Source organism: Capricornis sumatraensis, chromosome X (genome assembly GCF_032405125.1).
Source record: "Capricornis sumatraensis isolate serow.1 chromosome X, serow.2, whole genome shotgun sequence".
NCBI lineage: Eukaryota > Metazoa > Chordata > Mammalia > Artiodactyla > Bovidae > Capricornis > Capricornis sumatraensis.
Genome location: NC_091092.1, coordinates 59,061,894 through 59,083,519, shown reverse-complemented (window position 1 = coordinate 59,083,519; position 21,626 = coordinate 59,061,894). Strand labels below are relative to the sequence as shown.

Here is a 21,626-nt window from a genome sequence, read left to right as displayed (position 1 = left end):
AACCTGACTTATATCAGACCTCTAATTAGCAATGCAGGATGTTTAAATTATCAACAAACTATGATAGCAAAATAAAGACCTTCTCAGCCACACAAAGAGTCAGGAAACTAACAAAACATGCCATACCACTGAAATAATTACTCTGAGCCAAACTCTGGCAAAAGGAAAACAGAATCCAAGCAAAAAGAAAGCAACTATAAGAAACAGTGGTGAACAAAAAGTAAAACTTTCAGTTTATAGTAAATAGCTCTTGATAATAAGGCTAAAAAATTAACACAATTGTAAATGTAATGGCCTATAAAATAGCACTGACGTACTATTGAAAACAATGATTTGAAATAAAAATTCAGTTGAATAGTGTGGTAGGGGCAGAAAATAAACAAAAGCTTACTAAAAGTCTTGTTTGGGAGAGAAGCTAAATTTTGATTAATATTCTTTGTCGACAGGAGGTTGAAAGTTTAAAACGTATTTGCTAGAAGTTTGAAAGTAACAACTTGCAGAATGAAAAAAAAAATCAGAGCTTATAAAACAGTTAATTATGGTAGAGCAGAGAAATACAATGCTATCAGTCTAGCAAAAGTGAGAGAATAAGAAAATGGAGAAAGAAATCACAAGGAAATCAAGATAAAAATAAAAATTAAAGCCTTGTATCCAAAACTACATCATGGGAGTTCCACTTCTACTGGCAATGGGAAGAGCTCCATGGATGCACTCCCAGTGAAATCTGTCTTCATTATTTTTTAAACAATCATATAAAATATCAAGCTCATTTTAGAAAAGGCAGAGGAACCAGAGATCAAATTGCCAACATCTGCTGGATCATCGAAAAAGCAAGAGAGTTCCAGAAAAAAACATCTATTTCTGCTTTATTAACTATGCCAAAGCCTTTGACTGTGTGGATCACAAGAAACTGTGGAAAACTCTGAAAGAGATGGGAATACCAGACCACCTGACCTGCCTCTTGAGAAACCTATATGCAGGTCAGGAAGCAACAGTTAGAACTGGACACGGAACAACAGACTGGTTCCAAATAGGAAAAGGAGTACGGCAAGGCTGTATATTGTCACCCTGCTTATTTAACTTCTTTGCAGAGTACATTATGAGAAACACTGGGCTGGAAGAAGCACAAGCTGGAATCAAGATTGCTGGGAGAAATATCAATAACCTCAGATATGGAGATGACACCACCCTTATGGCAGAAAGTGAAGAGGAACTAAAAATCCTCTTGATGAAAGTGAAAGAGGAGAGTGAAAAAGTTAGCTCAACATTCAGAGAATTAAGATCATGGCATCCGGTCCCATCACTTCATGGGAAATAGATGGAAACAGTGGAAACAGTGTCAGACTTTATTTTGGGGTGGCTCCAAAATCACTGCAGATGGTGATTGCAGCTATGAAATTAAAAGACGCTTACTCCTTGGAAGGAAAGTTATGACCAACCTAGATAGCATATTAAAAAGCAGAGATATTCCTTTGCCAACAAAGGTCCATCTAGTCCAGGCTATGATTTTTCCAGTGGTCATGTATGGATGTGAGAGTTGGATTGTGAAGAAAGCTGAGTGCCAAAGAATTGATGCTTTTGAACTGTGGTGTTGGAGAAGACTCTTGAGAGTCCCTTGGACTGCAAGGAAATCCAACCAGTCCATCGTAAAGGAGGTCAGTCCTGGGTTCATTGGAAGGACTGATGCTTAAGCTGAAACTCCAGTACTCTGGCCACCTCATGCGAAGATTTGACTCATTGGAAAAGACCCTGATGCTGGGAGGGATTGGGGGCAGGAGGAGAAAGGGACAACAGAGGATGAGATGGCTGATGGCATCACCGACTCAATGCACATGAGTTTGGGTGAACTCTGGGAGTTAGTGATGGACAGGGAGGCCTGGTGTGCTGTGATTCACAGGGTCGAAAAGAGTCGGACACGACTGAGCGGCTGAACTGAACTGAAGTGATAAAATATCTGGAAATTGTCCTAAGGGAATATGCAAATTAAAAAGGACTTATTCAAAAAAGTTTACTGACAGTTGGTAAAAACAGTGAGAGTCTATGGTATTTGAACCATGACCCAATTACTTCCTCCTCCATCCCAGCACAGTGTTAAAAAACTCCACCGCAGGTGGATACAGCCAAGAACATAGAATTCCTTCTGTCTCCAGCTCCCAGTCAAGAGCTTTGGGTATCTTCCTGGGAAGTATAGGAATCAGCATTTTTCATCCCATCCCAAGCTACTTGTTCCAAAGACTAAGTTTCAGGAGAGTAAGGCTGAGAAGTGGAAAATCCCTTCTTTCACCTAACCACCCACTTGTGGGACAGAGTCCCTTCCTTAGGAACAGTGCACTGAGAATACTGGAACCCTGCTTTTCCTCACCCTGGCAGAATTAACATGCCAGGAGTAGCAAGCCATAAAAGACTTGAGGCAACTGACCACTTCCCCTCCATCCCAAGCATCCCACTACTAAAGCAGGGGTATTATTTAGAAAAAAATTCCACTCACCCTGCTTCCAGCTCCAGAGCCATGGCTCAGAGATTTTGACCAGGAAGACAATCCATAAAAGCAGAGATCTCTGAAAACTACCTAAAGGAACTGACTTCATTTTGATATGGACCGGGGTTCTTGGCCTTCTCCAATCAATATAAATTGACTAGAGGCCAGACAAGAAATTCAAGCAAGGCTTTACTGGGGCTCCAGCTGAAGCAGGGGGAGCAAAAACAAGTAACAGATTCCCTTGCTTGCTCACTGAAGCAGAGCAAGCTCGTTCCTTATATGTGGTGAGGGTAGGGGTATGTCCAGGGGTCAGACTGGAGGGCTGACATTTGGTAACAGTGAGAGTCTATGGTATTTGAACCATGACCCACTTCCTTCCTCTTCCATCCCAGCACAGTGTTAAAGAAACTCCACTCTAGGTGGATACAGGGGTGGTTTAGGTGGTTTGCCCTCCCCTTTCTGGTATTGAGTGCAGGGGCATGTGTAGTACCCTGCTTTTGCTCCTGACACTCTGTTTTTGCTTCAGGCTATTCAGAAATGGCAGTCGGGTTTTTGGTGAGTTTTTTTTGTCTTTTTATATCTTGTGGTCCAGAATTTTCCCCAACTGTGCATGGACACAGTTGTTTTAATTCCCATAAATTTCTTTGTATTTTGCAGCTTGAGGAGAGGTATATCCAGGTGTAAGCTTTGTAGAAAGCTGAGCAGCAACACAGGAAAGGGTCCCAGGTCTCAGGCCTGTCTCAATAATATTATAGAAGCCTTTTTCCTGTCCCTTCCCTCTACATCAACATGTCTCCTTTATAACAACAGTAGATTATAGCTGAAAGAACTTCAAGACAAGAATCTATTTAAGATGCAGTTCCTAGGGAAACCCAAGAACAACAGAAGAGGAAAAGAAAGGGTGTAGATGAATTTTAAACCCCTGACACCAAAAGGTCCAATACTAGCCAGACTAACATAAAACCTCACACTATAAAGGCCAATTTACTTCAGTTCCTATTATCTAATATAACATGTCTGGATTTTCAACAACAACAACAACAAAAAATTACATGGCATGCTAAAGGGCAAGAAAAAATACAGTCTGAAGAGACAAAGCAAGCCTCAGAAGGAGACTCCGATATGACAAAGATGTTGAAAGTATCAGACAAGGAATTTAAAATAATTATGACTTATATGTCAAGGGCTATAATTGAAATAGGAGACAATATTCAAGACAGATGGGTAAGCAGATGTAAGCTGTGATATGGGAACTCTACGAAAGAGTTAAAAGGAAATGCTAGAAAAAACATAAACTAAGAAGGCTTTTGGTGAACTCATCAGCAAACTAGACATAGCTGAGGAAAGAATCAGCAAGTTTAAAAATGTCAACAGAAATTCCCTAAATTGAAATTTTATTGAAATTCTAAATGAAAAAATTAAAATGGGAAAAAAAAGAGTGAAAACACAAAATGAAACAGAATATCTAAGAACTGTGGGACAATTTCAGAAGGTGTAATATTTAAGTAACTGGAATATCAGAAGAAGGAGAAGAAATAGAATTTAATTTGTAAATTAAACAATATACATCCATATATCTCTGGGTCAGGGAATAAGCTCCAATATAAATGTTTTAATATTTTAAATAAGATACAAATGGTAATAATAAAAAATTGTGGAATATAGAAAAAACAGTGCTTAGGGATAAATGTATACCACTAACTGTATTAGAAAAATAAGTTCTAAAATCAAAACCTAAGATTACAACTTAAGTCTAGAGAAAGAAGAGCAAATTAAATTGAAGGCAAGCAGAAGAAAAGAAATAAGAATTTCTGCAAAAATCAATGAAATTAAAAACAGGAAAACAATGTAGAAAATCAGTGAATCCAAAAGAAGTCATTTGAAAAGATCAACAAATTGATAATCTTCTAGCAAGGCTACAAAACAAAAATTAGATGACATAGATGACTAATATAAGGAAATGAAGGAGTATTATGATAGCTCTATGTCCACAAATTTAATACATTAGATAAAATTATCTTCAGTGACATAATCTATAAAAATTCACACAAGGATAAAAAGGTAATCTAAATAAATCTATATCTACTAAGTAAACTAAATCAGTAATTAATATTACTCAAAAGAGAAATCACTAGGCCCAGATGGTTTCACTGGCGAATTCTACCAAACATCTAAAGAAGAATTAACAACAATCCTCCAAAGGGTCTTCCAAAAAATAAAGCAGAAGGAATACTCCTAACTTATTCTGTGAGACCATTACCCTAACACCAAAACCAGTAACAGATATTACAAGAAAGGGAAACTACAGACCCTTAACTCTCATGAACATAGATCTAATGATCTTCAATAAAATATAAGCAAATCAAATTCAACATGTATAAAAATAACTATACACCATGACCAAGTGAGATTTATTCCAGGTATACAAGTCTGGCTTAACATTAAAAGACCAATTAATGAAATTTATGACATCAACAAGCAAAAGAAAAAATATATTATCATATCAATTGAGATACAAATAAAGCATTTGATAAAATCCAACACAGATGCGTGACAAAAAAGTCTCAGTAAACTAGGAATAGAAGGAAATTTCCTCAATGCTTGCCACCTATGATCAGGAAAAAGGCAAGGATGTCTCCTCTGAGGCCTCCTATTCAACACTGTACTGGAAGTTCAAGCTAGTAAAATAAGAAAAGAATAAGACGTATAACTGGGGAAGGAAAATTTTTATCTCCCTTTGTTCACTGAAGAAATATTTGTCTACATACAATAAAAAGAACAAGGGCTCTTTGGAGAAATGACTGATTCTAGAAATAAGGCAGTAAATATACAAAATGAGCCTGGAGTATCTTGTAGTGTCAGTAAATTCTGAAGAACATGTTAAGGGACACCACAAATGTTGCATTCAACAAAAGCCATACTGTTGAAAAGTAAACAAAACACAAATTCTGTGGTTTTTTTTTTCCCCAAAAAAAATTTAATTGCAAGGAAAAAGAGGTAACAGAGGAAGAAATCACAGATTTTAAAAAAGACTTGAGACATAAAGAACAATTGTGGTGATTAGATCCTCTTTGGACACAGATTCAAAGAAACTAATTTTTTTTAAAAGTATGTCTACCATGAAAACATGAAAAATACCTGGCATTTGAAGATTACTTATTTAAATTTTTTTGAAAAGAGTTAGATTTACATTTCATAAGAGAATCTATATTTTAGGAAGACATGAAATATTTGACATGTACATGAACTTGGGCAAACTTTAGGAGATGGTGAGGGACAGGGAAGCCAGGCATGCTGCAGTCCATGGGGTTGCAAACAGTTGGACACGACTGGGTGACTGAACAACATGAAATATTTAGAAATAAAATAGTATGATGTTTTGAATATGCTTCAAATTATTCCAGTAGCAAGAAATGGGAGAAGGTGAAGGTATAACTGGAACCAGATTGTGTTGAAGTGTGTTGATGCTGAGTGTCAGGTATATTGGGTTCATTATATTATAAAACAAAGAGAAATGGATTCTTTTTATTGTGTGTATGTTTGATAATTTCTGTAATAAAAATATTATAAATATGCCATTAAATTTGAAATCGTAATTGAAATTGACCATGTAAAAGGTTAATCAAACAATACAAACTGAAACTGTATTCAAAACTCAAGCCACCATCACATGTTCCAAAACAAGGCAGTTTTGGAAGCCAGTTTTACCAAATAGTAAGGGAGAAACAAATTATCACCTTATGTAAGCTCCAAAACATACAAAAACAGTCAATTATTCAACTCATTTTGCCAGGTTATTGCTCCTCAATTCAAAAACCAGATGAGAACATCCCATGAAAAGAACACTTTAAGCCATGCTCACTCACAGAGCAGCAAATATTCTAAATAATTTAATAGCATATTCAACATAGCAGTGAATTAAATGAACAAATGGGCTGTGTCTGAGGAATAAAAATATGATTTACATTAGAAAATACTTTCAATTATAATTCCCTGTACAAATTAGAGGAGGAAAAAAACACTTGATCACATCAATGGGTGTATTAAAAAGCCTTTGAAAGAAATTAAACACAAGTTTATGATTAAAAAAGAGTAAGTTAACATTAGAATAGAATTTCAATTTCCTAAAGTCTATTGCAAATACACTTATATGTAAAATATTAGAATTTCCATTAAAGCCAGGGCCAGACAACACAAAAATGCATATTCTCTCCTCTACTGTTCAAAATTGCACTGGGACACATAGAGCAGTGAATATTGAAATAAATAAGAAGTATGAATATTGAAAAAAGATAATATTTGGTGACAATATTATTATCTGTAAAACATGTGGAGTATTTGAATAATTGAGAGATTTCAGGAAAATATATATGGAAAATCATTATAGCAAAATCAAGAACCTTGCCATCTAAAAGCAATAATTAGAACATGAAATAGGAAACAGCTCATTCACAATGGCAAGAAAGTCAAGAAAATTACCTAAAAAGAATCCTAAAAGACATTCTGATAGATTCAGCTCAAAGTCCCAAATAAATAAAGCAGTAAAACATATTCATTAATAAGGAACAGCATTATTACAAAGATATGAATTCTCCTTAAATTATTTATAGGTTTAGTGCCTTACCTATAAATGCCAAGATGACCATCAGGTTCAGACCACTGACTTCCACTCCCTAAATCAACTCTCAATAACTATAGAAAGGAAGTGGGGGTGGGGGAATCAACAACAAAAGCTAAACAAGAAAACACTGAGAAATCCCTAGGGAAGACTGATGACTGTGGGGAGCTGGTTCTTGTGTTTGGCGAGGTGGGGGCAGTGGGGAAGTTGCGGAAGGGCTGTAGGCCACAGAGATGCAGATGGCAGGATGGGTAAGGAGAAGAAGATCTTAAATTTCTGACCTATTTCATTGCACAAACCAGAGGCAGGCCCTCTAACCACAGATACCAGTAGCTCTGGGATGGTAACAGGACAGCTGGAAAGATGAGATGACTGAGGTTGTAGGACCCCAAAGCCTGTGCTAATGACCACCTGAAACCATTTTAGTTTTGTTACAATCAAAAACAAAACAGAGACTAGCCTTGAAAAACTCCCTGAGCAGACAAAACCAATATAGTCATACAAACAAAGCTTAATTTAGGTTTTATTGCAAGACTAACTTGATCTGGTTCATTTCTTGCTTATGCCTCTGGAAATCATCAGCAAAACTTCAGTTGTTTCCCCAAATTGATATGAGGTAATCACTAACCAATTCCCTATCATTTAAGAAATTCAAATATTATAACCAACCACTGTGAAGAATAGTCATGCCTTCCTACAATATAAGCAGCTGTATAACGATATACCCCTGAGCCTCATTCCATGTTTGGTTTGAATGCTGTGTTCACAAACTGTCTTTTTGGCACGGGCAGAATAAACTATGACTAATTATTACTTTAGCGATTCATTGTTTCTACTCCTGTCATTTCTGAACTTTTGACAAGAGACTGAGGACTGGCCTTTCCAAAATAATTTTTAACAGAAGATAAAGAATGGACTGGAGATATTATAGAACAGGAGCTATTAAAGTGATCCACACACAATAAGTATAGGTATTCTTTCATGAAATTTTACATGTATTCTAAACATACACTTGGTAGAGATGTATAATATGTTTTTTGAATATACTAGGAATGAGAGTTAAGAAAATGAAAATCAGTGCTCTGAACTATGAAATGTTAGATAATTTCAAATGAGCAGGACCTCCCCAACTGCTGCTGCTCAGCCTCTTCTGTGCAGAAAAATGAATCTTTTAGAACAAAATGTTTCTGAAGTCTGGCTGGCTGGTCAAGAGACTCAATTGAAAAGGTTGCTTTTTCTCTGACTCTCCCCCATGCTCATGGGCACTGCAGCTCCCTATCTAGAAACTAGTTCGTGTTGCAGAATCATTCTCTGCAAGGGACGCAGCTGGACAAATGCTTGGAGCTGACAGTGAGGAGCCTCTCCCAGCGAGGATTTCATCAAGGACCCAGAACCTCAGAAGTGAGGACTGAACCAGGGGCATCCTCTCAGAAGGTCCAGATTATCCAGCTCTACTCCTGATAACAGCTGTGGGAGTTCCCTGGCAGAGCTGTCAGACTGTGAGCCTTCCTCAATCTTCCCTGGGGGTCTTCAGAGAGGTGAGAGCCTTGGCTGGAAGGGGACAGGCTCAGGTCACAAGAGGGAAGAGTCTCAGGCCCTGTCACAAGTCAAGGTGAGGATATTGAAGGAGCAATGAAGGAATCTCCCAGACTGGAAGAGAGGGGTCCCAGCTTTACCCTGTCCCTGCAGTCAGCCCCCATAGGTGCCAAGTCAGAGAGATGTGGAAGCCTCTGACTTCCTTCTGGGGAAGTAGAAAATGAACGTCTCAGGGGAGTGAGGCTTGGATAGAGGGATATGTCTTCAGATCAGCAAAGAAAGGAGTTCCAGAACCTGCCAGGAGTCAAGACAAGGACCCTGAGGAAGGACTGGAGGCACCTTGAACCTCCGAACAGAGGTCAGCTCCACCCTGCCCCTGCTATCAGTGTAGGGAGGCCCCAACAAGCTGTAGCCTGATACAGTGGCCTCTGTCTTCTGCTGGGTAAAATGGTCTAAAGGAGGGAAAAACATCGAGCTGGCAGGCCTGGACTCAGGTAAGCAGAGGAGAGGACCCAAGAACTGTCAGTATTCAAGGTGAGGACCCTGAGGGAGGACTGATGGGACAGTAGACTCCAAAACAGAGGGGATCCCCCAACATATCCGGTGCTGTCAGCCCAGGCATCTGACTGGATTTAGTATTACATCATTTTGCCTTGGGATACTGAAATAGGGTTCGTTTGGTCTTGGGTGTGCATCCTTCAGTCAGCAGATGGAGGAGTCCCAGGCCTTGACAGACAGGAAGATATGTAAGGACCTGAAGGAAGACCCTGAGGGACCTTGGGGTGGGATGACCATATGCATCATCCATTTCTGACATCCAGGTCTCAGAAAGACTGGGGACCTGGTATAAGGGCTGGGGGCTCAGCAGGGCAGAAAAGAGAATCCCATGTCCTGCTGGGAGTCAAGGTAAGGACCCTAAGCAAGGACTGAGGGGACTCTGGACCCCAAACAGAGGGGACCCCCCCAAATTCCTGGCCCTGGGAGGCCCCTGGTTGGGGGATAGGCACCTTGGCAGCAAGTCCTGACTTTCACATCCGAATCTCAGAGACTGAGGCCTCAGATGGGCAGAGGGGAGAATCTTAGGTTCTGCTGAGAGTCAAGCTGAAGCCCCTGAGGGAGGACTGAGGGGACCCTGGACCCCAGACAGAGGAGACCTTATAGAAGCCCATTCCTGTTGTCGGCCCTGGGCAGCCCTGGAGTAGGATGAGCCCAATAGACATGGTCTGACTTCCTGACATCCGGGTCTCAGACTAAGGACCTGGTACAGGGGGCGGGCTTTCTGACATCCGGGTCTCAGACTAAGGACCTGGTACAGGGGGCGGGCTTTCTGACATCCGGGTCTCAGACTAAGGACCTGGTACAGGGGGCGGGCTTTCTGACATCCGGGTCTCAGACTAAGGACCTGGTACAGGGGGCGGGCTTTCTGACATCCGGGTCTCAGATTAAGGACCTGGTACAGGGGGCGGGCTTCCTGACATCCGGGTCTCAGACTGGGGACCTGGTACAGGGGGCGGGCTTCCTGACATCCGGGCCTCGGAGAGACTGGGGAACTGGTATAAAAGGCGGGGCTTCATTTGGGTCGAGGAGAGAATCCCGGGTGCTGCCTGGAGACAAGGTAAGGTCCTGAGGGAGGACTAAGGGGACCCCGAGGGAGGATTGAAGGAAGCCCACAGATCCCCGCCCCGGTAGTTGGCTCTGGGAGACCCTGGGGTGAGAAGAGCACACTAGGCCTGTCCTGACTTCCTGACATCCGGGCCTCGGAGAGACTGGGGAACTGGTATAAAAGGCGGGGCTTCATTTGGGTCGAGGAGAGAATCCCGGGTGCTGCCTGGAGACAAGGTAAGGTCCTGAGGGAGGACTAAGGGGACCCCGAGGGAGGATTGAAGGAAGCCCACAGATCCCCGCCCCGGTAGTTGGCTCTGGGAGACCCTGGGGTGAGAAGAGCACACTAGGCCTGTCCTGACTTCCTGACATGCGGGTCTCAGAGAGACTGGGGACCTGGTGTGAGGAGCCAGGTCTCAGGTAGGGAGAGGACAGAACCCCGGTCCTACCAGGAGTCAAGGTGAAGACCCCAGATTCCTGCCCCTGCTGTCAGCCCTGGGAGGACTCTAGGTGGGGTAGACCACTGAGGGAGGACTAAAGGGAGCTGGACCCCTGAACAGAGGGGACCCTGTAGTCCCCAGACAGGATGGCCACATGCAGCATTTCCTGACATCTGGGTCTCAGAGAGACGGGGGACTTTGTGAAAGCTGTGGGGGTCTCAAAATGGCAGACAGGACAATCCCCAGTCCTGCCTGGAGTCTAGGTTCCATGTGAGGAATGACTGAGGTGGTTATACCGCAATAGGGAGGCAGGGATCCTGTCCCTTGTGGGGGCTATTGGAGGCCCTAGAGCGGGGTGAGCAGGGTGAGCATTTTCTTGACCTCTGGCTTAGGGTCTCGGGAGGTGAGGTGTTTGGGCAGAGTGTGGAGGCTTCAAATCTACAGAGGGTGAACTCCCTGGACTCCGAGGGAGGACTGAGCAGACTCCCTCCCCTGTGGGCAATGCTGGGAGGGCAGGCGGGAGGTGAGGAGGAGTTGAACCGAGCATCTTCCCAGCCTAGGACCTGAGGGAAGCCCTGGGCAGGTGCGGCCACATGTGGGGCCCCTTAGCGCTTTCTGTTCAGACTCGGGTCTTGTTCTGAGTTTCCCTGCAGGTCCCCAAAGGGGAAGGTCTAGGCCGTGTCAGAGGAAAAGTGGGCACTACAAGGGAACCCTGATGGGACCTCCCACTGCACAACTGGGGAGACCTCACAGAGTCCACCCTTCGAACCATCACAGAAGGCCGGCCCAGGGCTGTGCCACAGTCTACCCTCGAGGTGTCCCCTCCATTTCTGTCACAGGAGCTCCAGGAACCAGGAGGTGAAGGTGGAGGTCTGAGGCCGGTGTCCTGAGGTCAGAGAGCAGAGGAGGTCCAGGCAGAACCAGGAGTCAAGGTAAGGAGAGTGCCCTGAGTGTGCACCAGAGGCCCCCTATCCCAGAACAGAGGGGAACCCACAAGGCTCAAGTCCCCCCACCATGTGAACCCTGGAACCTCGGGATGGGCTGACTGCATCCTGGGGAGCCCCTGCCCTTCCTTCTTTGGGTAGCCAGCAGACAGGCCACCCAGGAGGAGTGCCCCTGTTCCGTCCAAGAGCACCGCTCGAGAGGAGACTTGTAAGTGGCTTGTGTCAGACCACCCAGGGTTTGTTTCTCAGCTGAGGCTGCTCTCATCCTCTCTCTCCCCCAGGCCCGTGGTCCCCCATCTGTTACCTCTGCCCACACTCCTGTCTGTTGCCGGAAACCAGTCATCATGTCTCATGCTTCAAAGCGAAGGCGCTGCGTGCTTGAGGAAGGCAGTGAGACCCAAAGTGTTCTTGCAGTTGTGGAAGAGGATACGTCCTCATCCTCCACCTGCTCCTCCTCATTTCCTTCCTCCTCTTCCTCTTCCTCTTCCTCTTCCTCTTCTTCTTTCTATCCTCTGATCTTGAGCTCCCCAGAGGAGGAGCTTAATGTTATTCCTGGGCCCCCGGGTCCTTCCCAGGATCCTTCCCAGGGTCTTTCCCAGGATCCTTCCCAGGGTCCTTCACAGAACCCTCCGAGTTCCTTTCTCTCTCCCACTGCTGTTGCTTCTCCAATGAGCCAATCCGAGGATGGCTCCAGCAGCCAAAAAGAGGAGAGTCTGAGCACCTCTCAGGCTCTGCCAAATGCTGAGTCCCTGCCCAGAAATGCGATTAATGACAAGGTGGCTGATCTGGTAGAGTTTCTGCTCCTCAAGTATCGCACTAAGGAGCTGACCACAAAGGCGGAAATGCTGAATGTCGTCATCAAAGATTACCAGGATCACTTCCCTGAGATCTTCAGAGAAGCCTCGGAGTGCCTGCAGCTGGCGTTTGGCGTGGATGTGAAGGAAGTGGACCCCAGCGACGACTCCTATGCCCTGGTCACTAGCCTGGGCCTCACCTGCGATGGGATGATGAGCGATGGGGAGACCATGCCCAAGAACGGTATTCTGATAGTTATCCTGAGCATGATCTTTTTGGAGGGTGACTGTGTCTCTGAGGAGAAGGTGTGGGAAGTACTGAATGTGATGGGGGTATATGATGGGACAGATCACTTTATCTATGGGGAGCCCAGGGAGCTTATTACCAGAGTGTTGGTGCAGGAGCAGTACTTCGAGTACCGACAGGTGCCCAACAGTGATCCTGCCCGCTATGAGTTTCTGTGGGGTCCCCGGGCCCACGCGGAGATCTGCAAGATGACTCTCCTGGAGTTTTTGGCTAAGATCAGTGGAAGTGACCCTAGAGCCTTCCCTCTGTGGTATGAGGAGGCGTTGAGACAGCAGGAAGAGAGAGCCCAATCTGGAATTACCACCACGGATGATACTAGTGCCATGGCCAGTGAAAGTTCTAGTGCCCCATCTAGCAGCTTCTGCCCTGAGTGAAGTCCAAGGCAGATTCTTCACTCTGTGCTTTAAGAGGGCAGTCAATGATCTAACTAGTAGAGGGACAGACTGGGGGCAAGGGAATCGTAGTAAATAGCATCTTTGTGTTTCTCTTCCACTGAGGTGACTTTGAACTTGATCTTCTTTTATTTTTTGGCATCTTAAAATGCTGTTACTCAACTAGAAATTCTGTTATTCTCAAAATCTAGGTTTATGCATGACATTGGCACATTTAGCTTTTTTTTTCAGTTTAGGATACAGAATTTTGCTATTTTAAGACAAACTGGGAAACCTTTCATTTTATTTGTACTCTGTAATAAGACAGCATTAGGATAAGAATTTCCTTGAAAATGTGAAAGAACTTAGTAGAACAGAGGAAAAAACTAAGTGGTTTACTTTTTAATTCTCACTTTTAGTCTATTCTGTCACATTAAGATATGTACTTGGATTTTTTTAGCTTATTCAAGGATGTAGAAGAAATAAAAGAGTAATAAATGAAATCTCTGCTCACTGGTTCATTTATTCCAAAAACCTTCATGGAGCCTCTGCTCTGTGGAAGGCCCTGTGTTAGCAGTGGGGACACTGGGAAAAGCAGGGCACCCCTACACCTAGAGCGATGGTCCAGGAGCCACAGTCACACGAGGAAGGTGGAAAGATGTCCCCTAGTCCCACTGAACAAGGAAACATAGGGCAGGGTGGTGGGACTCCAGGAGGAGCCCTCAAATGTCGGTGCCTGAGCCAGGGCGATTTGGGGCTTTGGGAAGCTGGGGTTTCTTCTATGGGAGGTGATGGAAATGAACCTGGGTGGGGGCAGCCCTCAGACCTGCAGACGGTGTGTCTTGCTGCTGCTGCTGCGGCTGCTGCTAAGTCGCTTCAGTCATGTCCGACTCTGTGCGACCCCATAGACAGCAGCCTACCAGGCTCCCCCATTCCTGGGATTTTCCAGGCAAGAACACTGGAGTGGGTTGCCATTTCCTTCTCCAATGCATGAAAGTGAAACGTGAAAGTGAAGTTGCTCAGTCATTTCTTACTCTTAGAGACCCCATGGACTGCAGCCTACCAGGCTCCTCCATCCATGGGATTTTCCAGGCAAGAGTACTGGAGTGGGTTGCCATTGCCTTCTCTGTGTGTCTTAGGAATGAGAGAAAAACGTGGATAACAAAACTGCTCTTGGCATTTGCTTTTGGATCATGGATAAACCATAGAGAAATCACTTCCTGGGGCAAGTAAAGAAGTTGTCCTGTACTCTTGTCCCAGTTCAGCTGAACACAAGACCTAGGTGTTTTATAAGTATCGTCTGCAAGGGTTTCCTAAGAAATAAGGATGGATATCTTTTGAATGATGCTGGGAAGTCACTGTCCAGGCACCCATTTCACTGACCTAGGAAAACCAGAGATGACATTATTAGAAGACATTATAATTAGATTACCTTTAATGTAATTTGGCCAATTCTGAGCAATATATAGCTTGGGTGGGGAGGAATTAATGAAAATACTGGATCGGATGAAAATGCAGCTGGGAGGGAGGGACTAAATTGGCCTTTGGCTCAAATTCTAGTAGCTTTGAGTTGCATCCAGCTGGGGAAGACTCCCCTCCACCTAAATTTAATAATATATCCTCTAAGAAGAAAATTTACTGATTTTTATTTGGAAAGCCCCTGTAGCTCAAGTGGTAAAGAATCTGCCTGCAACATAGGAGAGTCGGGTTCAATCCCTGGGTCAGGAAGATCCTCTGGAGAAGGGAATGGCAGTCCACTCCAGTATTCTTGCCTGGAGAATCCCATGGACAGAGGAGCCTGGCAGACTACAGTCTGTTGGATCGCAAAGAGTCGGACACAACTGAGTGACTAACACTACTACCACTATTTACAAAGCCAGCAGTATGGTTGACTGATTGTGGTATTATGTGTCCTATTGAGATTTCTCTAAGGTATACTGGATAATAGCAACAACTTCTAGAGTACAGGGTAGAAGAGCCTGGTGTCAAATTAATGATAGAAACACAGAAGTACCCGTTATCTGCCAGTGATTATGTTCCAAGACCGCCTGTAGGTATCTGACACCATGGAGAGTACTGAACACTATAATGTTACATTTTTTCCTATACTAATGGGTAGGTAGCATATATAGTGTGGATATGTTGAACAAAAGGATGATTCATGTTCAGGGCAGTACAGAGTGGGATGGTGTGATTTAAAACTTAATGAATTGTATATTTCTGAAATTGTCTATTTAATATTTTAAGACCCTGGTTGATCTCAGGTAGCTGAAACTGCAGAAAGCAAAACTGTGGATAACAGACAGTTACTGTAACTGTTAATCATTAAAGACTGAGCCAGACACTGTGCAAGGTGCTTTACATTGCCTACATTACCTACATCTCAGCCACTCTACAAGACAGGTCTCATCAAGCCCACTTGCTTCACAGATGAAAAACCTGAGGCTCTAGGGCTTGGTAATCTACCATGGTTACATGGTTAATAAGTGACAGGGCAGGCACTAGATCTCTAGTCTAAATTCATTGGGAACCTATGCTTTTCCTACTCAACCCCAGCCTGATACCAACCTTCTGACTCTAAACCATTTCTTTTCTCAGGACTCCATAAAGTCTCTAAGGTGACCAAAAGGAGGACCCCCATGCCCAAGACACTGAAAGCAGGCTTAAAGAAGGAAGGTGACAAAGTGAAGCAGACAGGGTCTGGGTATTGTTTGTGGGCATTATTAACATAGAGTCCTCCTGCCTGTCAGGGTCCCCTGAGAGCTGAGCTGCCAGAAGTCTGGCTAGTCCCAGCACCTTGCCACATGACAACAACCATCCCCTGGTCTTCCCCTATGTACCCTCCAGTCCAACTCTGGAACCTGACCAGCTTACCAGCTCATAACTGCTGCCTCTTCTGAAATCTGTGCCCACTCCAAATGGAACAGCCTAAATCTCTTGCCCTCCCTCTGACATAAAGCATTTCAACTCCCTGCAGAAGTCCCCAGACTGTCTCAACCCACTGCCCACTTACGGTGCTCTTGTGTTTACATTGGATGGTGATGTTAGACATTGGCCATTACCTCTCCCCCGCTCCACAGGTATCCTCAACAAACTCTTTGCTTTCTAAATGAGTTTATGCGTAGAGTCTAACTTGGCACATAATCTACCAGTTCTTTGGATAAAACCCTGAAGTTAAGAGTTTTTGAAACCAGCTCGATGCTCTGTGGTGACCTAGATGGGTGTGATTGTAGGGAGGGCAGTGAGAGAGAGATCAATGAGGGAAGGGATATATGTATACATACAGCTGATTTACTTTGTTGTACAGCAGAAACTAACACAACATTGTAAAGCAACTATAGCCCAATTAAAAAAAAATCCTGTAATAAAACCATAAAGGAAAAGGATATGAAATATATAGGTAGATAGATATCTGAATCAGTTCACTGTATACCAAAACCTAACACAACATGGTCAATTGACTATACTTCAATAAAAAAGGAAATTCTCCAAGAAGTGAAGGTTGTTGTCATAGCAATTTATAATAATTGCTTTGTGTTCAGTATCTACTATGTAACAGTGTATGAGAGAGACCACACTGTCTTATCCATATTTTGTCTTCCTTTCCTTCACAATATATTACTACAATGTATTTACTACAATACATTGTATTGTAGAGGCAGCATACAATACATTGTATTGTAGTAAATGAAGTACTACATTGTAGTTGTATTGCTACAAGTACAATCCACTTGTAGTTAGGAATGATCACATCACTACCCATTGTCCCTGAAATATGAGTAGAAGCATCATCACATCCAGACATTTGAGAGCCAGCATGGCATTTCCGTGCTTTCTATTTCATTCGACAGCAAACCTGGCATCTCCCTGTTGAGATGTTGGAACTATTGTCTCGAAGTATTGTGGATCCTTGGGTCACCTGAGAGCAGAGGTCTCCTGCCCAGTGCATCAGAAGTTATATGAACAAAAATAAACTTTTCTTATGTTAAGCCATTTAAATTACAGCTTTTGTTTGTTGCATCAGCTTGCAGTTACTTCAACTGACAAATGCATAGGTAAGTGTATTTAAATACTTTAATTACAAAGGTATTATTAGTGCATATAGTGCACTTACTCTTATTGCAAAAAACTTGTAAAAATAGATAATTGCCCCATTTGTAAACTCCCTCCAAATTTCAGCCCCTTATCCAGAGGTAACCACATTTAACATATTAATGTGATTTTTTGGTTAAAGTGGAAATGGTATAAATATTTTACATTTTCATAAATATTGCTGGAATTTTATTCTAAAGTGCTCTACCATTCATACTCTCAAAAACTATTGTATGTGAATATCCTTCACTCTCAAAAATATTTTATCATTCTTTTAAACTTTGGTCAAAATTATGGATAAAATATTGTCTCAATGTTGTTTTAATTTGGGTCTCCCCCATTTTCTAATTTGGAGTAGGAAATGGCAACCCACTCCAGTATTCTTACCTGGAAAATCCCATGGACAGAGGAGCCTGGCGGGCTACAGTCCATGGGGTCACAAAGAATCGGACATGGCTGAGCACGCACACATTTTCTAATTAGGTTAAACAAAGCATTTATTTAATTCCCATCCATGTAAACCTGGATTGATGCAGTGATGTCCAAAGTGACAGGATTCCTCTGAGCATGATTTTAATGAAATGCCAACATGGAGAGCCTCCTGGTCCTCTTCTCAGTGAGGAGCAAGGATTCAGTCAGGAGCTAGGGAAGGAGACCAGAGGGGGCGCCCCAAGCCTGCGAGGGGCATTGAGAGCATCCTGGGGACAGCTGTTGCCAGAGTACACAAGAGAGACAAGAGCAAAGCCAAGTCCAGAGAGCCCCAGGCAGGCTGACTGTCAGGACTCTGAATCTAGAGTTCAGTGTAAGGGGCACAGGACCCCAAAGGAGAGAAATTGGGGAGAGCAAAGGGTCCAGAACAAGGAATGTGAATAGGCTGGGAAAATCTCTAGACCCTCCTCCCCAGCTGGAAGTTGTAGGGTGGTCTGAATAGTCAGGTCTATTGTATGGCTGGACCAGGGGCATGCCAGACAGCCCACTCTGCCCTTAGAGTCCCCCATCTCTGTCAGAAGAGTACACCTGGTTCTGTGCCTCATTCAGGGGAGCTTCATCTCTTGACTACACATGTGGTCCAGTGCAGCCTTGCCAGTGTTTCAGGGCTGGGCTGGGAGCGGTCATGATGCCAGCTGGAGGCTGGGGCCTTTCCCCCTGGGTATAAAGCAACCCTCCTTTGAGGTCGGGGCCATCTGAATGAGCTGGGTTGGTGACTAGGGGCAGACAGCTGAAACAGGCCAGGAGTACCCATGAGCCAGGAGAGGGAGTGTGTAGCTGCCCGAAGGGTGGAATTGGAACAGGAAAGCCCTGGGAAGTGGTTTCTGAAAGAGTTTCTTATTCAGTAAGAAGAGAAGAAAAATATGAGTCCGGAGTTCACAGCAGACCCTCCAGTCTCATTGTGTTCACATTTAAGTAATGAGGGCAATTTAAGTGCCTGGTGTATATGGGCTCATCTGGTCAGTGTGCTAGGACCTCTGGTACAAAAAAGAAAACAATCAGCATACCCACTGGATCTCAAAAGAGTCAAATACAAAACCCCAACAGTATTCTTCCATTTTTCCCCTGTCAGCCTTTTGCCTAATCTTGGCATACAGTTACTCCAAGGAGATCCAACCGGTCCATTCTGAAGATCACCCCTGGGATTTCTTTGGAGGGAATGATGCTGAAGCTGAAACTCCAATACTTTGGCCACCTCATGCGAAGAGTTGACTCATTGGAAAAGACTCTGATGCTGGGAGGGATTGGGGGCAGGAAGAGAAGGGGACGACAGAGGATGAGATGGCTGGATGGCATCACTGACTCAATGGACTGAGTGAACTCCAGGAGTTGGTGATGGACAGGGAGGCCTGGCGTGCTGCGATTGATGGGGTCACAAAGAGTCAGACACGACTGAGTGACTGAACTGAACTGATGTTATAAACTCCACCATACATTGTTATTATCTTTACTTTATATAGTCAATTATCTCTTAAAGACATTGACACAAATAAGGAAATCCTCATGTTCACACATAGAGCTCCAATTCCAGTGCTCTTCATTCATTTGTTTAGATTCACATTTCTATCTGGCATCATTTTCTGTCAGCCTGGAGGAATTTAGCATTTCTTTAAAGCATTCTTTAATATTTATTTTAGTGCATGTCTCTTGGTTATTAATTCTTAAAGGTTTTGTATTTCAGAAAAAAATCTTCATTTAACCTTTATTTTTGCAATATATATTTCACTGACTATAGAATCCTAGGTTGACAATTTAGTTTTTCAGGACTTTAAAACAGGGCTCCACTCATCTCTCGCTTTCATTGTTTTTGACAAGAAACTCACTCTTATCCTTATCTTTCCTCCCCTGTAGTAAAGTACCTTCCCCCAACCCCCCACCACCTCAGGTGCTTTTAAGATTTTCTCTTCATCGCTGATTTTAAGTAATTTGAATATTGTGGGCCTTGGGATAGTTTTTTTAAATTTCGTATTTCTTGGCATTCTTTATGGTTTTTGAATCTGTGGGTTTATAGTTTTGTTTATTTTCATCAATTAATTTTTATTAGGGTAGAATTGCTTTACAACATTGTATTAGTTTCTGCTGTACAGTAAAATGCATCAGCTATACACATACATCTATCACTTCTCTTTTGGATTTCCTTCCCATTTAGGTCACCACAGAGCATTGAGTAGAGCTCCCTGAGCTCTACAGTAGGTTCTCATTAGTTATCTATTTTATACATGGTGGTGGTGGTTTAGTCACTGAGTCATGTCCAACTCTTTTGCGACCCCATGGACTGTAGCCCACCAGGCTCCTCTGGCCGTGGGATTTTCCAGGCAAGGATACTGGAGTGGGTTGCCATTTCCTCCTCCAGGGGATCTTCCTGACCCAGGTATGGGACCTGCATCTCCTGCATTGGCAGGTGGGTTCTTTACTGAGTGAGCCCCCAAAGAATAGTGTGTACATGTCAATCCCAACCTCCTAATTCATCCCATCCACCTTATAGTTCTTATCCAATTTGGAGATTCCTCATTCAAATGCTTTTTTCAATCCTCTCTTCTTCCTTCCCTTTGGGGTTTCCAAATATATGTACATAGGTCACTTGAAATTGTCTCACAACTTGCCAATACTCTATTCATTGTTTCCAGTGTTATTTTCTCAGTGTGTGTTTTTTCTAGAAAGTTTTATAGCTATATCCTCAAGTTCACTGATCATTTCTTCATACATGTCAAATCTGCCATTAGTCAAAACCAGTGTATCTTTTCAATTCAGGCATTGTGGCCTTCATATCTCAAAGTTTATTTAGGCTCTTTTTTTATGTCTTTCATGTCCCTTTTTAGCATGTTTAACCTTTCCTCTTTTGCATGTACAAAACACAGTTATATATAATGCTGCTTTAATGTCCTTGACTACTATCATCTGTCTCATTTCTAGGTCAGTTTTAATTTATTTTTCTCCTCATTTATGATCCTACTTTCCTGCTTCTTTGAATGGCTAGCAATTTTGATTGGATGTCAGAAATTGTGAATTGTACTTTGTTAAATGTTGGGTATTTTTGTGTTTCTATAGATAAATATTCTTAAGCTTTTTGAAGGAACACAATTAAGTTACTTGAAAATAAGTCACTGGTATTTTTGAGTCATGCTTTTAAACTCTGTTAAGTGAGTTAAAAGCAGTGGTTAGATTATGGCTAATAATTCCTCTTTTCTCAGGCAAAACCACTCTCTATATTTTAACTGAGCCCCATGAACTATGTGATTTTCTACTCTGATTAGTGGGAACCAGAATAACCCCCAGACCTGTATGATCTCTGGAAATTGCTGTCTGTGGAGTGCTCTCCCCTCTGAGATTTTGTTCTGCAAGTTCTTGCCACCAAGCATCTCCTAGACCCTCAGTTCTATCTCTCCAACTCAAGAAGATGCCCAGCCTCCTCCGTTATACACTGTGGCCTACAATCTTTCTGTAGGCCGTAAGTTTGAGCAATCTTAGGACTCACCTCATTTATTTCTCATCTCTTAGAGAACTCTGTTCTTCTTTGCCTGATGTCTAATAAACTAAAAATCATTGTTTCATGTGTGTTGTCTGTTTTTATAGTTGTTTGAGGTAGGTGTGTATATTTGGTCCCTGTTACTACATAATGGCCAGAATCAGAAGTCCTATAATTCAAATGTAAAACCAAAATTATCTATATATGATAGTGTCCCCATATTTTGACTGATTCAAATTAAAACCAGGTTGAAAGACTGTGGGACACATACATATGTTAATATAGACATTCGTACAAAAACCCAAAAATATATAGAGCAAAATAGCAACAATATTTTTCTCTTGCTTGTAGAAATATAACTGATTTTTAAATTGTCTCATTTGTGCTTTCAATGTTTCTAACCCTTCTAAGACACGTAAGAATTACCAAAGGATACATATATATGTGGGGTTTCCCTGATGGCTCACCAGGTAAAGAATCTGCCTGCA

At 42.8% G+C, this 21,626-nt stretch overlaps 1 protein-coding gene across 1 annotated transcript; it reads left to right on the top strand.

The window, feature by feature from the left end:
* Window positions 1-8,891: 8,891 nt before the first annotated feature.
* LOC138071690 (melanoma-associated antigen 10-like) lies at window positions 8,892-13,094 on the top strand. Its single transcript, XM_068963151.1, has 4 exons — window positions 8,892-9,020; window positions 9,883-10,248; window positions 11,901-12,164; window positions 12,219-13,094. Exons 1-4 carry the CDS (start codon window positions 8,892-8,894, stop codon window positions 13,092-13,094), a joined length of 1,635 nt encoding a protein of 544 aa, XP_068819252.1.
* The last annotated feature ends 8,532 nt before the right edge of the window (window positions 13,095-21,626 follow it).

What these genes read in the sequence shown, in the direction of transcription:
- LOC138071690 (XM_068963151.1), top strand. Translation starts at nt 8,892, where the DNA reads ATGTCTTCAGATCAGCAAAGAAAGGAGTTCCAGAACCTGCCAGGAGTC. An exon ending in ACCCTGCCCCTGCTATCAGT is followed by an intron (nt 9,021 to 9,882) that starts GTAGGGAGGCCC and finishes TCCGGGTCTCAG; the next exon opens with ACTAAGGACCTGGTACAGGG. An exon ending in CCCCAGAGGAGGAGCTTAAT is followed by an intron (nt 12,165 to 12,218) that starts GTTATTCCTGGG and finishes GGTCTTTCCCAG; the next exon opens with GATCCTTCCCAGGGTCCTTC.